Genomic DNA, 14,309 nt, shown 5'->3' on the forward strand with positions numbered 1-14,309 from the left:
CCATAAAATTTTATTCAGTGCCTACACAATGTCATAATCTTCAAAGTTATGAAGGAGTGTACTAATTAAAAGAAGAAGCTGGAATGAAAACAAAATTGACTTGTGACATAGTAAGTTCGTATTAGATGTGTGTTGAGTGGGTGGAGGGGTGAAAAATACCACATAACATCATAAAGAGGCTGATAGAGTACACAATTTTCTTTTGTTGATGGGGATAATTGGAAGATCTCAAATTATACAACTGGTGCACAATTTTAAATGCTGAACAACATTCCTTTGAGATTTCATGACTCCAGGTCAAACACTTTTAGAGAAATGTGCAACACAAACTTTTAAGCCCTGACTAAGTCAGAGGCCATAACTGTGGTATTGCAGACTGAAATTCCAAACAAATCCACAGGTGCACAACTTCACATGCCGAGTATTATTCCTATATGATTTCATGACTTGGGCCATACTTTTTGAGATATACACAAGACACAAACTAATATAAGCCCATTATGCATATCTTTACAAAGTCAAGGATCATAACTCTGGCATTAAGGAGAAAAATCCAAAGCTCAATATTACTCCTTTACAGTTTCATGACTGGGGGTTAAACACTTCTCAAGTTGTATGCCACAAGATTTTAAGCTTTTCATGTATATTTTTTGACTGTCAAGAGCCATAACTCTGGTCTGGCTGAGTTAAATCCCAAACAAAACATCAGGTGCACATTTTCTCATGCTGGATAACAATCCTATTTTTGGTTCTAGTCGAATACAAAATGTATAATTTTATCTTTTTAATTTCAGAAGTTACACTGTAAACGCTCCCACCATATGGATTTAGAATTTTCAAAGCTAGACCACTGCCAAGAGACTTTCTTGAGCATCATTTCAATTTAAAATCAAGCAGAAAACTTCTGCTTTGTTCAAACCAATTTATTTTAGCGCGATTGTGATCATAAAAGCTTTAAGCTCATTAGAACCACACTCTAGTTTGTGTCCTGGAAAAACCATACTGGTGTCGTATGAGGACTGTAAGGGACTCCAGTGGGGTTCGAACACCTCCCCACCACCCCAGGATAAATCCTTATAAGCAAAAACAAAAAAAAGATGACACTGATGCCAACGGTCAGACACAGAGCAGAAAAAGACTGGTTTAGTCAACTGTTGTAATACTACCAACTTCACTTTGACTATAGGGAGACCTTACCTTTCATGAGTTAACTTGAAAAGCCAGTGAATTAAAACTGCATGAATACAAGGTAATTTTTGTTGTGAAACATTTGATTTGTAAGTTCTTTTGTTGTAGTGTTAGCAGAGTCTGGTAAATATCCACAGAATCCAGAGAGATAGCATGCCTCCTCAAAAATTAGATAATCTTTGTTAAAAATAAGATCAGACTGCTTATGGGAAAAACAAGAATCTTTCACTGGTTGAAGGTGCGGATTGAATTACCTGGCGCAAGGGTAACTGTTAGGCAGTAACGAGCCTTTGCCAAGTTACTGCAAAGCCAGGTATTTCCATCCACACCTTCAAACTAGTGATGATTCTTTTTTCTTGCATACCATATATTTCAATTTATATAAAAAAGTAAAACAAAGGCACTATTTTATTATAGTAGCATATGAATTTATGCATTCATTCATGAATTACAGCACGAGTCATCCTACACTCCAGGGTGTAGGACAAGTTTTTCCAGCACTGGTATAAACACGGGGAAAGTCCTGTCTGGCAAGTAAGAAAAGGAACTGAAAACACCATACACCTTTTCTTTTCTATTTTATTTTGTGCTGTTCGGATAACAAGTACATATTGTATATAATATGATTTAAAGAAGTGAATTTCATCCAACAAACTCAATACTGATTTCCTGGGACAATTTGCTGCAAAGGACAAATTGTGATGCAGCAGTTTTACAAAACAAAGTAATTAAATAATCATTTTAAGAGGCAGAAATACTTAACAATTCCGCTATAACATATTTAATTCCTTGGATAGTAGTACAAATACTACTTTTTTATAAATCATTGGACTTAGCATTTTTTCTCCATTTTAAAACTGTATTAGGACTCTAAAATTAGTAAATCATGTTATTTCTTTAAGTATAAATATATAACAATAAATTTTGTCTCATTTTAAGTTGATCATACATTGCTTACAATAACATAAATTTAAAAAAAAAACAATACATTCACAATAAATAATGTTGTAAGCAAGAATTAAACTTTTTTTTTTTTATTAAAATCAACTTAATATCACAGATAAGCACACAAACAAACTGGACGGATAACCACTGCATAATAAAGTAAACAATAACAAATAAATCACAAACATGCTAAAATCAATACACTAACTAGAGATGCTTTTGAGAAAAGCGCATGTCTCCCACAACTGCCCTATGAATAAGAGCTGTTCGTAAGACAGCCAAGCTCGACTATTCGAAATATTGCCACAGAAGCAGGAAATTATTGCCCAAAATGTTAAATATCAAAAGAATTTTAAGTTCAAAAGGGGACATAATTTAACAAGAGGGCCATGATGGCCCTATATCGCTCACCTGTTATCATTGCACTTGAGGACAAGAAGGTCCTCAGAAATATCTAAGTCGAAAGGACAGGAATAACAAAGGGAAGAAATTTCACCAAAAAGAAAAAAAAATTCTTACAAGGTATAAATATATCAAAATACACCTAAAAATTGGAGGTACCATCCATGTTGTACTACAGGAAAGTGGTCTCGGGTTTTCCCTACGGCCAATAATAAAAAAGTTACTAAAAATAAGCTATTTATAGTAACATAAAAGGGAAGTAATTAAAAAAAAAAAAATATTGTAAGTGAACAAAAGAAGGATCTGCCAAATAAATCTGTTGACATAAATGAAATTTCAGATCAGTATCTTCATTAGTTATGGAGATATACCCATTTTAATTCGAAATAAAGGGAGGTAATCTGACATAAAATCAGTCCATAGTTATCTACCCTGATTGTCTCAGTCCAACTAATAACAATAATGAAATTTCAAATAAGTTGTATAAGTACTTACTGATATAAATCCATTTTGATTACAATCAGGGGAGGTAATCAGATATAAAATAACACTGGAACCTGCGATTGGATCTGATTTGTCATGGAATCCAAGTTTTATTGTTGTTGAAGATATTTTGGAAGTTTGTATCTAATTAAAACCATAAATGAAGTCTCTATATGGCTGCAAAAGCCAAAATAGCCAATTTTGGACCTTTAAGGGGCCATAACTCTGGAACCCATGAAGGAATCTGGCCTGTTCAAGGAAAAAACCAAGATCTTGTGGTGATTAAAGTTGTGTGTAAGTTTGGTTAAAATCAAATCATAAATGAAGTTGCTATTGTGCAGACAAGGTCAAAATAGCTAATTTTGGCCCTTTACGGGGCCATAACTCTGGAACCCATTATGGGATCTGGCCGGTTCAACAAAGGAACTGATGTCTTATGGCAACACAAGTTTTGTGCAAGTTTGATTAAAATCAAATCATAAATGAAGCTGCTATTGTGCAGACAAGGTCAAAATAGCTAATTCTGGCCATATCAGGGGCCATAACTCTGGAACACATAAAGGAATCTCAGCAGTTCAAGAAAGGAACCAAGATCTTATGGTGATACAAGTTGTGTGCAAGTTTGGTTAAAATAAAATCATAAATGAAGTTGCTATAGTGCACACAAGGTCAAAATAGCTAATTCTGGCCCTTTCAGGGGCCATAACTCTGGAACCCATAATGGAATCTGGCCAGTTCAAGAAAGGAACCGAGATCTTATGGTGATACAAGTTGTGTGCAAGTTTGGTTAAAATAAAATCATAAATGAAACCACTATCGCGCAGACAAGAAATTGTTGACGCACAGACGACGGATGAAGGGTGATCACAAAAGCTCACCTTGTCACTATGTGACAGGTGAGCTAAAAAGGCGGATTTTTCGGTAATTCAAGGGCTTAACTCCAAAATGCCTGGACCGATTTGGCTAGTTATCGAACTTGGCCGAGGTCTCATGGTCAAACACATTTTGTTCAAGTTTTGTGAAGATCGGATGAGAAATGTTCGACTTAAGTGTGGACAAGAGTAAAAAGGCCGATTTTTGGTAATTCAAGGGCCATAATTCAAATACGCCTGGACCCATTTGGCTAGTTATCGAACTTGGCCGAGGTCTCATGGTCAAACACATTTTGTTTAAGTTTTGTGAAGATCGGATGAGAAATGTTCGACTTTGAGTACGGACAAGAGTAAAAAGGTCGATTTTTGGTAATTCAAGGGCCGTAACTCTAATACGCCTGGATCAATTTGGCTAGTTATCAAACTTGGCCAAGGTCTTATGGTCAAACACATTTTATTCAAATTTGGTGAAGTTCGGATGAGAAATGTTCGACTTAGAGTGCGAACAAGCTTTGTGACAGACAGACACACGGACAGACACACACACAGACCGGAGTAAATCAATATGTCTCCCACACCACTGTGTAGTGGGAGACATAATAATTCTTGTATGAATTACATAATACACTCCCTCCTCACTAGTCTCACATTATGCATATACAGGACACTGTATTACTATTATTTAAGGAAACAAGAACTTAAATTTTTTCTATTGAAAGTGACATAATCTGACTATTAACGAAATCCATCTTATTTTATATTTTAAACCTTAAGATTTTTTCATACTGTTATGTTTAGGCCACAATACAAAATAGATATAGATCTAAAATGGTATGTATTTGAAATGGCAGTATGAGGTACAGCAGAATATATCATTGTCTTTAAAATAAAAAGTAAACATTAAACATATAAAAATACAGCAGTTAATAGGGGAGAAAAAAAACACCTCTATTAAAATGTATAGCAATTTCAGTAACAAATAAGTAAGCAGTGTATTATCAGCACAAAAACATTGAAATACTGTCGACTATAAACTACACATACAGCAGTATTCTGTACAGTTCAGCAGTGATTTACCACAAGATTTGGTGTGACCCCCATAAAACTAGGGCCAGTTTATTTACACTATTTACAGTATGAATTATAATAAACTTTAAACAAGACTTATTTCCTTGAATTCTGAGTTTTTTAAAATAAGTTCAGTGGCTTAAAAGAAAAGGTTAAAAAGTGAAAAGGAAAGGTAGAAATAGACAGATCAAAGATGGAAATATATATTACAGAGTGACTTGACTACTGTAATACCTCAGACATCATGGATCTAAGCAATTTCAACAAGAAGGTTTCCATGGAGATGAAGATCCTATAAATATGTCACATTCATCAAAATGCAAATAAAACTAGAGTTTGGAAACTCAGTCTCGGAAAGCTGTCATGCCATTGGTCTATTTGAAAATTGTGCTCAGAGACAGCCAATAAAATGCTTGCATTTTGATTCTCTCCAGAGTCAGTTTTATAACTTTAAACATGGAAAGTAAATATAAAGCAAAACAAAATAATCGTCCTTAAATATTACAGACAAATTGGTGCAAGAAATATACTATATATTTGGGATTTAAATTCCACACTTTTTGAAACGCTGTTCATAAATCTTCACACAAGACATAAAGAAGTTCAGATAAAATATCAAACATTTGACTTTTAACACTGATCTATGTGTTGAATTTATAGCTACTGATTTTCCCTCGTAGTACAATGTATGTAAAAAAAATAAGACTGAAGAAATTTTTAATTGCATTTTTTCTTTTTCCTTACAATGTACAACTGTAATTCTGCCCTTTCAGCTGATAATTTCTTAAAAATGCAAGTCAGATCAAAATTAAGATATGCTCTTTCTATCACATTAGTTTGTTTTAAATCCTAAATCTGAAATTTCTAGTTGACCAGTTGTAGTACTGGCTGTTTTGTCACTGGCTGACTGAGAGCAGACTGCTCCATGGTTATAGTCCTTGATGGTTCTGTTGATGTCTTCAATGATGGGTCATTAAATGATGTAGGGGCAGTAAGCTGGGAAAACGGTGGATCTGTTTTAGATGCATTTACACTTACTGTGGAAATCTGGGGTTGAGTTAATGACCGATCTCCGAGGCTATGTGATAGTTCTGGTAAAACTCGGAACCTTTTTGGATCATCTGGTATTCTAAATAAATGGTTATCTCTTTCATCTTCAGTTAGAGGAACTATAGGCCTTCTCCACATTCTTGTCCTCTCTTTATGGTATACACTGAGGATAAATAAAACGTTATTTAAATATAAGGACCTGTAAACTATCAGAGCATAAATAAAATACAAGCATACTTTAAATGGGACCTTAAGAAATATAATCCGGTTATGAGAAAAACTGGGTAAGAATCCGATGAAGTTGAAACTCGATATCTCAAACTAACTTATCTTAAAATTCTGACTTTCTCGACATTTTCAAGTCACGTCCCAAAAACGCACACAAAATATCATTTTAAATCAAGTTTCGGTTATCTTGAAGTAAAATGCTTTATCCCTTGGAATTACAGATACAGTGAAACTTCCGAAAACCGAACGACCTCCGGACCAGCCTAAAAGTTTGGTTTTTGGAAGTTTCCGGAATTCAGAAGTTTGGAAATCTGTAGGCAAAGTGGACATGGTGCACAAAGAGTTATGTTTTCCTACTTGTAGGATGAAGGAGATTATTATCTTTTTTTTTAATTTTACAATTTCACATAAAGAAATTAATTAATTAATTAATAATCAATTACAAACATTAAGCATAATAAATACATAAATAACAAGTATAAAAAGAAACAACATAACTTTAGTAATAGCATTTATGCAAACATTTTCCACTTACATTTTACCATCTTTGGAGTCCTGAGATGTCAACATAAAATTTTAATTAATGTTGATAATGCATAGTTTAATCGATGTAACTAAATCATTTAAAACACCTATCTTTCTTTCATTCAAACATTAAGAAAGGTTTTAACACGTAAGATATTTAATTCTTCATGTTTTCATAAACTGAATACAAATGAAAATAATCGCTAATTACTTCCTTACTTTTGCATCAGATGATCATTGTGATTATATAGCGTGTCAAAATAAACACGTGCCGCTAATAGATAAACAAAAGAAGATGTTGACACATTTTTTTTGGATTATCAGGTGACACTTTTAATCCAGCAAAAATTTTGCTGTTCGGTTTTCAGAAGTCAATCTTAGTGTTAATATATAAACGGTGCTTCAAAAATCGTCCGGTTTTCAGAATTCGGGAGTTCCGGTTTTCAGAAGTTAAAAATATATAGAAATAAGAACAGAGAAAAATGGGACTTTGAGTTTCGTGCGGTTTTCAAAGGTTTCCGGTTTTCAGAAGGTCCAGTTTTCGAAAGTTACACTGTGCAGTAATTCAACTGTACTAGATGAAGCACTGTGAAATCACTGAATTTTATCAGCATAAAATTTTGTGGTTTTGGCCAAGAAAGATATTTCATGCTGATACAAATTTGTAGAGTTCAACTTTACAAAAAAAATGAATGAGCATTTCCTTTACTTTTTAAGATTTAATTTTGTGAAAAACTACAAAATCCATGAAGATTTGTCCTCCAAGAAAAATGATTGATTCAACAGTAGACTGAAAACCTTACTTAGATCTTGCATATTTTCTTCACTGAATCACTGCCTTCATAAAATTGTATTATACTGACTACAAACAAGGCTTCTGTATTAAGTTCATATAGCAATTGTTCTCATACAAGATTCTACGACTTACTTGAAATCACGCCCTTTCAATTGGTTGAATTTATCATGTTCATAATCAATAGCTGGCACTTTGTTCCTTTCCAACACCCAGCTATGTTCTAAGTAAGGGCCAGGTTTGAATCCTTTATTGGTCTCATCTCCTTCATTCTCCACCGCTGGTCTCGGAGTGATACCAGCCAAACGTGAGTCTGTGTCTACGCTGGGGTTCAGCACCACATTAAGTGGAGGAATGTTTCTAAGATTCATTCCAGGTCGACGTAGACTCAGTTTGTTTGGCCTGTCCTTGAGAAGACCCTGTAACCTTGCCACTTGGTTGCTGGCTTTCCTACCCTGTGTACGTAACTCTGTTTCTGTTAAACACCTGTAAAATATACAACATCTTTGGTAAATTTATTTTTTTATTTATTTTGTTGGGTTTAATGTCGCACAGACACAATAATAGGTCATATGGCGACTTTCCAGCTTTGATGGGGGAAGAAGACCCCAGGTGCCCCTCCATGCATTATATCATCACAAGCGGACACCTGGGTAGAACCACTGACCTTACGTAAGCCGAGTGAGGCTCGAATCCACATAGGTGAGCGGCACATCTTTGGTAAAAGATAACATTTTAAGTCTTAGTGGAATATAAGAAAGTAAGCAGATTTACTGTAACTTCAATCATTTCTTCTAAGTTGTTTTAATTTATCTGCCATTATGACAGAAAGTTTAAAATTGACAAAACAAATGTGATTTTATGTAGCAATACTGAAGGACTTGATCATTAACATTCTGAAGTCAAGTACTGTCTCGACTAAAAATTCTAAAAAAAAAATTTTGACAAAATTTTAAAAATCTTAGCTATGGAACATATCAAATACGTAAATTCATATCTTCCAATAGTGTCAAGGAATTTTTATAAATAATTTTATTTTGAAACATGAGAACTATAGAGAATGCTAGACCAGAAGTCAAATTTGAAATGATATCATAGTAACAAATATGGATGTGCAACACTTCAATGATGTCCCACAGCATACCTATGAAAATACTGTCGAGTATCGTCAACAACAATTTTGGATTTCCACTCTGTTAGATCTTCATGTTTTGCTGCCAGTTTCTCTTGTCTGAGTTTTTCCCCTGCCAGATGAATAGTTCCATGCTCAGGCACTCCAAAATTGATTTCCGGTACCTTGTAAAGTTCCAAGTCCTTATCTCTCAAATCCCATGGGTAACGATCTCTGTCCAGTGGGGCTTGTAGTAAACCAACATGGAGGATATTTTCTCTCCATTTCTGAAATTGGCATGAAAGTGGAATATTTTAGGAAAGATACAGTCTTTTTTCTTCAAAGAAAGCTACTTCTCAGTTCCAAAATGATTTAAGATGATCAGTGTGTGCTGTATAAAAAGAGGAAAACATGAAATTATTTTGTAAGCTTAAATACAGTTTCTTCTTAAAATTTATCTAAATCAAGACCACAGTTTAATCATTTTAACACAACACGAAACAACAGGGCCATGATGGCCCTATATCGCTCACCTGTTATCATTGCACTTGAGGACAAGAAGGTCCTCAGAAAAAATATCTAAGTCCAAAGGACAGGAACAACAAAGGAAAGAAATTTCACCAAAAAGAAAAAAAAAATTCTCACAAGGTACAGATATGTCAAAATACACCTAAAAATTGGAGGTACCATCAATGTTGTACCACAGAAAAGTGGTCTCGGTTTTTCCCTACGGCCAATAATAAAAAAGTTACTAAAAATAAGCTATTTATATCAACGTAAAAGGGAAATAATTAAAAAGAAAATTATTGTAAGTGAACAAAAGAAGGATCTGCCAAATAAATCTGTTGACATAAATGAAATTTCAGATCAGTATCGTCATTAGTTACGGAGATATACCCATTTTAATTTGAAATCAAAGGCCTGAAGGGCCTGAGTCGGCTAATGATTGATGTACTGACAGTATAGTCTACCAGTTTCAGTTTGTTTTTAGTTTTTTTTCTTAAAATTTCATAACACAGCTCGATATTTACCCAAAATATTATATCCGGATACGATTACACTTTTCTCCAGTTTTCGACAATATATTTTACAAATTGTGATGATACGAAGACATTTAGCAGCAATTGGCAGTATCTGACATTGAAGTTTACGGTTAAATTACCTCTTATTTAAATCTTTTCATAAAAAAGTTGTTTCGTTTCGTGAAAGCAGCCAAACATAGACGATCTACTTTCGATTTCAAAAACTACAAGAAAATACAATTTAATGTTTCGCCGATTTGTTTATTTCTCGAAAAATAAGAATTAAAATCATTTTTAATATCAGTAGTAACTAAACAAACCAGTAAGAGCTTCTTCCTCCGATAATTTATCCGTTTACTGACTGCAAAATTCAACCCACGCAAAGTTTACAGAAATCATACGATGCGTGTTTACGTTCAACGTGGGAGAATTAAGGCTGATCGGCTATGTTACCTAACGCATCCAGATGATTCAGATTTTGTTTTTAAAAAAGCATTGTGTGCGTTTCTGTAATTTTATATACGTTTTTATACACTTAGAAATTATTAGACATGCGTATTTGCATTATTTCTATACGTAATTTACGCTAATACGCATCTTATCTGGAGCCCTGTGGAACTATTTTTTGTCTTTCGCTGGATGTTACCCAAGCTTTGTAAGTCTGCGCAATTCTTAAAATGCACATTTATGCTTAATGAGTTACATTCGAGTATTGCACAATTACAAGTCATAAATATGACAGATAACATCATATATTGGTCATAGCAAAGGGAATTGACACAACTTAACTTCATTCATGCAGGGAACTGTTTGAAGTTTGAGAAATCTAATGGAACTACATCCCTTCACGTGTTATTCGGTCCATTTAGAGAATCGCTGAACAGCAAGGACTCGTCAAAAGGCTTTCAGCCTTTAGCCGACTCAACAAGAGCCATGTTAGACATGGCCAATCCCCCCGCCGGGCATATTATAATTGAAGGCTAAAGTTCCTGGCAAGTTAGTGTCTGAAAGTATTAATTTTGGGGAAAGCTTTGAAGAACCGTTTAGTTGTGGTCCACATCAGGGGTTTTAAAGATGTGGAAGAAAGAATAAGTCAGTGGTGAGGTAGTTTACTGCTAAATTTTATTAATTTTCATGAACAGTTTTTCTATATGGCTACTGTAAAAAGAAGGAATGGAAAGCTAACAGGGAACAAGAGTGCCAGAATGTCACAATATATGCCCGTCACTGCAAATTTCTTTACTCTAGCAGCTGTATTTGCAAATGGAATTTTAATTTTGTGGTTGTTTAGTAATCATTGTAAGTCTTTTGTTTTTTATAAGCCCACAAAAAAACTCCTTACCAGGTAGAGATATCTTAAAATACACCTAAAATTGGAAAGTAACATCCATGTTGTACCACAGAAAAGTGGTCTTGTTTTTTCCCTATGGTCAATTATAAAAATGTTACAATATAAGTTATTTATAGTAACAACTAAGGGAAGTTAATCTTAAAAAAAAAAAAAAAAAAAAAAAAAAAATGAAAGTCCACACAGAAATCTTTACCAGGTAGAGATTGGTCAAAATACACCTCAAAATTGGATGTAGCATGCATGTTGTACTACAGAAAAGTGGTCTTGATTTTTCCCTATGACTAGTAATGAAAAAGTTACAATAAAAGCTATTTAAAGTAACAACAAAGGGAAGTAATTCTAAAGAAGGGAACTGCGCATGACACTTCGTCTCATGATGGTGTATAATTGTGCCAAGTTACATCAAAATCCCTCCATGCATGAAGAAGAAATGCTTCAGACAAAGTCATTCTTGTATCTGACCTTTGGCCTCTAAGTGTGACCTTGACCTTAGACCTAGGGACCTGGATCTTGCGCATGACACTCTGTCTCGTGGTGGTGAACATTTGTGCCAAGTTATATCAAAATCCCTCTATGCATGAAGAAGAAATGCTCCGGAAAAGGTTTTCATTCTTGTATCCTTTGACCTCTAAGTGTGACCATGACCTTAGATCTAGGGACCTGGTTCTTATGCATGACACTCCGCCTGTGACGGTGAACATTTGTGCCAAGATATATCAAAATCCCTCCATGCATGAAAAAGATAAGCTCCGGACAAATTTTTTTAAGAAAATATGATAAAGAGGAATAACTCAAAAAATAGGCAAGGTAGAGTTATTGTTCTTGCACACTGCACTTCCTCCCAATATGTTCTATCAGTGTATGAAGTTTGAAGAAAATCCCTTCAGTACTTTTGGAGTTATGCTCCGGACAAATTTTTTTAAGAAAATAAGATAAAGGGGAATAACTCAAAAAATAGGCAAGGCAGAGTTATTGTTCTTGCACAATGCACTTCCTCCCAATGTGTTCTATCAGTGTATGAAGTTTGAAGAAAATCCCTTCAGTACTTTTGGAGTTATGCTCCGGACAAATTTTTTTAAGAAAATAAGATAAAGGGGAATAACTCAAAAAATAGGCAAGGAAGAGTTATTGTTCTTGCACACTGCACTTCCTCCCAATGTGTTCTATCAGTGTATGAAGTTTGAAGAAAATCCCTCCAGTACTTTTGGAGTTATGCTCCGGACAAAGATCGTTGCGGACGCACGCACGCACGCACACACGGACGGAGAGCATTTCTAATATCCCCTTCGCCTTTGGCGGGGGGGGGGGGGATAATAAAGGGAGGTAATTAAACATAAAATCAGTCCATAGTTATCTACCCTGATTGACTCAGTCCAACTAATGACAGTAATGAAATGTCAAATAAGTCCTACAAGTACTTACTGATATAAATCCATTTTGACTACAATCAGGGGATGTAATCAGATATGAAATAACTCTGGAACCTACGATTTGTCATGGAATCCAAGATTTATTGTTGTTGAAGATATTTTGGAAGTTTGTATCAAATAAAACCATAAATGAAGTCTCTATGTGGCTGCAAAAGCCAAAATAGCCAATTTTGGACCTTCAAGGGGCCATAACTCTGGAACCCATGAAGGAATCTGGCCAGTTCAAGGAAAGAACCAAGATCTTGTGGTGATAAAAGTTGTGTGTAAGTTTGGTTAAAATCAAATCATAAATGAATGGCTATTGTGCAGACAAGGTCAAAATAGCTAATTTTGGCCCTTTCCGGGGCCATAACTCTGGAACCCATTATGGGATCTGGCCGGTTCAACAAAGGAACTGATCTCTTATGGCAACACAAGTTTTGTGCAAGTTTGATTAAATTCAAATCATAAATGAATCTGCTATTGTGAAGACAAGGTCAAAATAGCTAATTCTGGCCCTTTCAGGGGCCATAACTCTGGAACCCAAAATGAAATCTAGCCAAGTTCAAGAAAGGAACCAAGATCTTATAGTGATACAAGTTGTGTGCCAGTTTGGTAAAAATCAAATCATAAATAAAGCTGCTATTGTGCAGACAAGGTCAAAATAGCTGATTTTGGCCCTTTCAGGGGCCATAACTCTGGAACCCATAATGGGATCTGGCCAGTTCAAGAAAGGAACCGAGATCTTATGGTGATACAAGTTGTGTGCAAGTTTAGTTAAAATAAAATCATAAATGAAACCACTATTGTGCAGACAAGAAATTGTTGACACACGGACGGACGCACAGACACGCAACGGACGAAGGGTGATCACAAAAGCTCACCTTGTCACTATGTGACAGGTGAGCTAAAAAACGGATATATGTAAACCATAACAATATCTGTTGGTGTATGATGCGAATAGAATATAAAACGAAAGTTCCGCACTATTAACCTTAAGCTGATACATTTTCTATTTTACTCTGAACTTCCAAAGACCTACTAGTCCTTAACTGATAAAGACTATTTTTTTCTGACCGGTACACAAGATTTTTGCCATCCCCTTTAAAATTTCATAAATTAAAAGAACTGATCCCAGTCTATAAACCCAATTTTGAAGACCAGTTTAAAATCTCCCCCTTTGATTGACTGTTTCAAGTCTCCATTTCAAAACTGACCAATAGACTGTATTCATAGACTGGTCCTCAAACTCAAGTTTCAGAACCTTGGAGGCTGGTCTTACCTCATGCAGCTCATCAACCCTGGCTGTATGTGGATGTCTTGGATGCTCATTGGCTTCAAGCGTGCTTTTCATGCCAGGATAAATCCAACCTTCTTCGGTCTTCCATCTAGCTTCGGATTCCAGCTTTTCTTGCTTTTTCAAGGCTTCAACATTCACTGGTACAACTGTCATAGAGTGAAGGTAGTCCTGACAATATGTGTATCTTGTGTCAGGATCCTAAAAAAATATATTAAGATATTTTACAAAGTAAATTCAAAAATTGTTTCAAAATTACAAATTGATGTTTTGTGTATAAATTATCAAACTGATTAAAACAGAAATTTAACAACTTAACATAGATGAGAGTTAAACCTTCAGAAGTATAACAATTATCTTATAAAAATGCCCAAGCATAATAATTAGGTTTGAGGGATGATATTCAGTAACACAACAGTGACACGGTAATTTTTAGGACAGAATAACATGCATCTACAATACAATCTTTGTACTGATTAGTATGCCCCTGACTAATTAAAATTTTGAAAGAAATAAAAAATGTACTAGGTCGTATACATGTATTAATACTTTGATAATTTTCTTT

The 14,309-nt window shown here is 34.8% G+C and overlaps 1 protein-coding gene across 2 annotated transcripts in view; it reads right to left on the bottom strand.

The window, feature by feature from the left end:
* Nucleotides 1-1,749: 1,749 nt before the first annotated feature.
* The window catches only part of LOC123529262 (uncharacterized), an 85,374-nt gene continuing 72,814 nt past the window's right edge, over nucleotides 1,750-14,309 (bottom strand). For both annotated transcript variants that reach the window (XM_053522174.1, XM_053522172.1), the window contains 4 exons: nucleotides 13,730-13,945; nucleotides 8,699-8,952; nucleotides 7,690-8,040; nucleotides 1,750-6,171 (listed from right to left, as the gene is read on the bottom strand). In XM_053522174.1, the coding sequence (XP_053378149.1) occupies nucleotides 5,823-6,171; nucleotides 7,690-8,040; nucleotides 8,699-8,952; nucleotides 13,730-13,945 (1,170 nt within the window). In that variant the 3' untranslated portion in view covers nucleotides 1,750-5,822. The remainder of the gene's footprint in view (nucleotides 6,172-7,689; nucleotides 8,041-8,698; nucleotides 8,953-13,729; nucleotides 13,946-14,309) is intronic.

This window comes from Mercenaria mercenaria, chromosome 13 (assembly GCF_021730395.1).
Source record: "Mercenaria mercenaria strain notata chromosome 13, MADL_Memer_1, whole genome shotgun sequence".
NCBI lineage: Eukaryota > Metazoa > Mollusca > Bivalvia > Venerida > Veneridae > Mercenaria > Mercenaria mercenaria.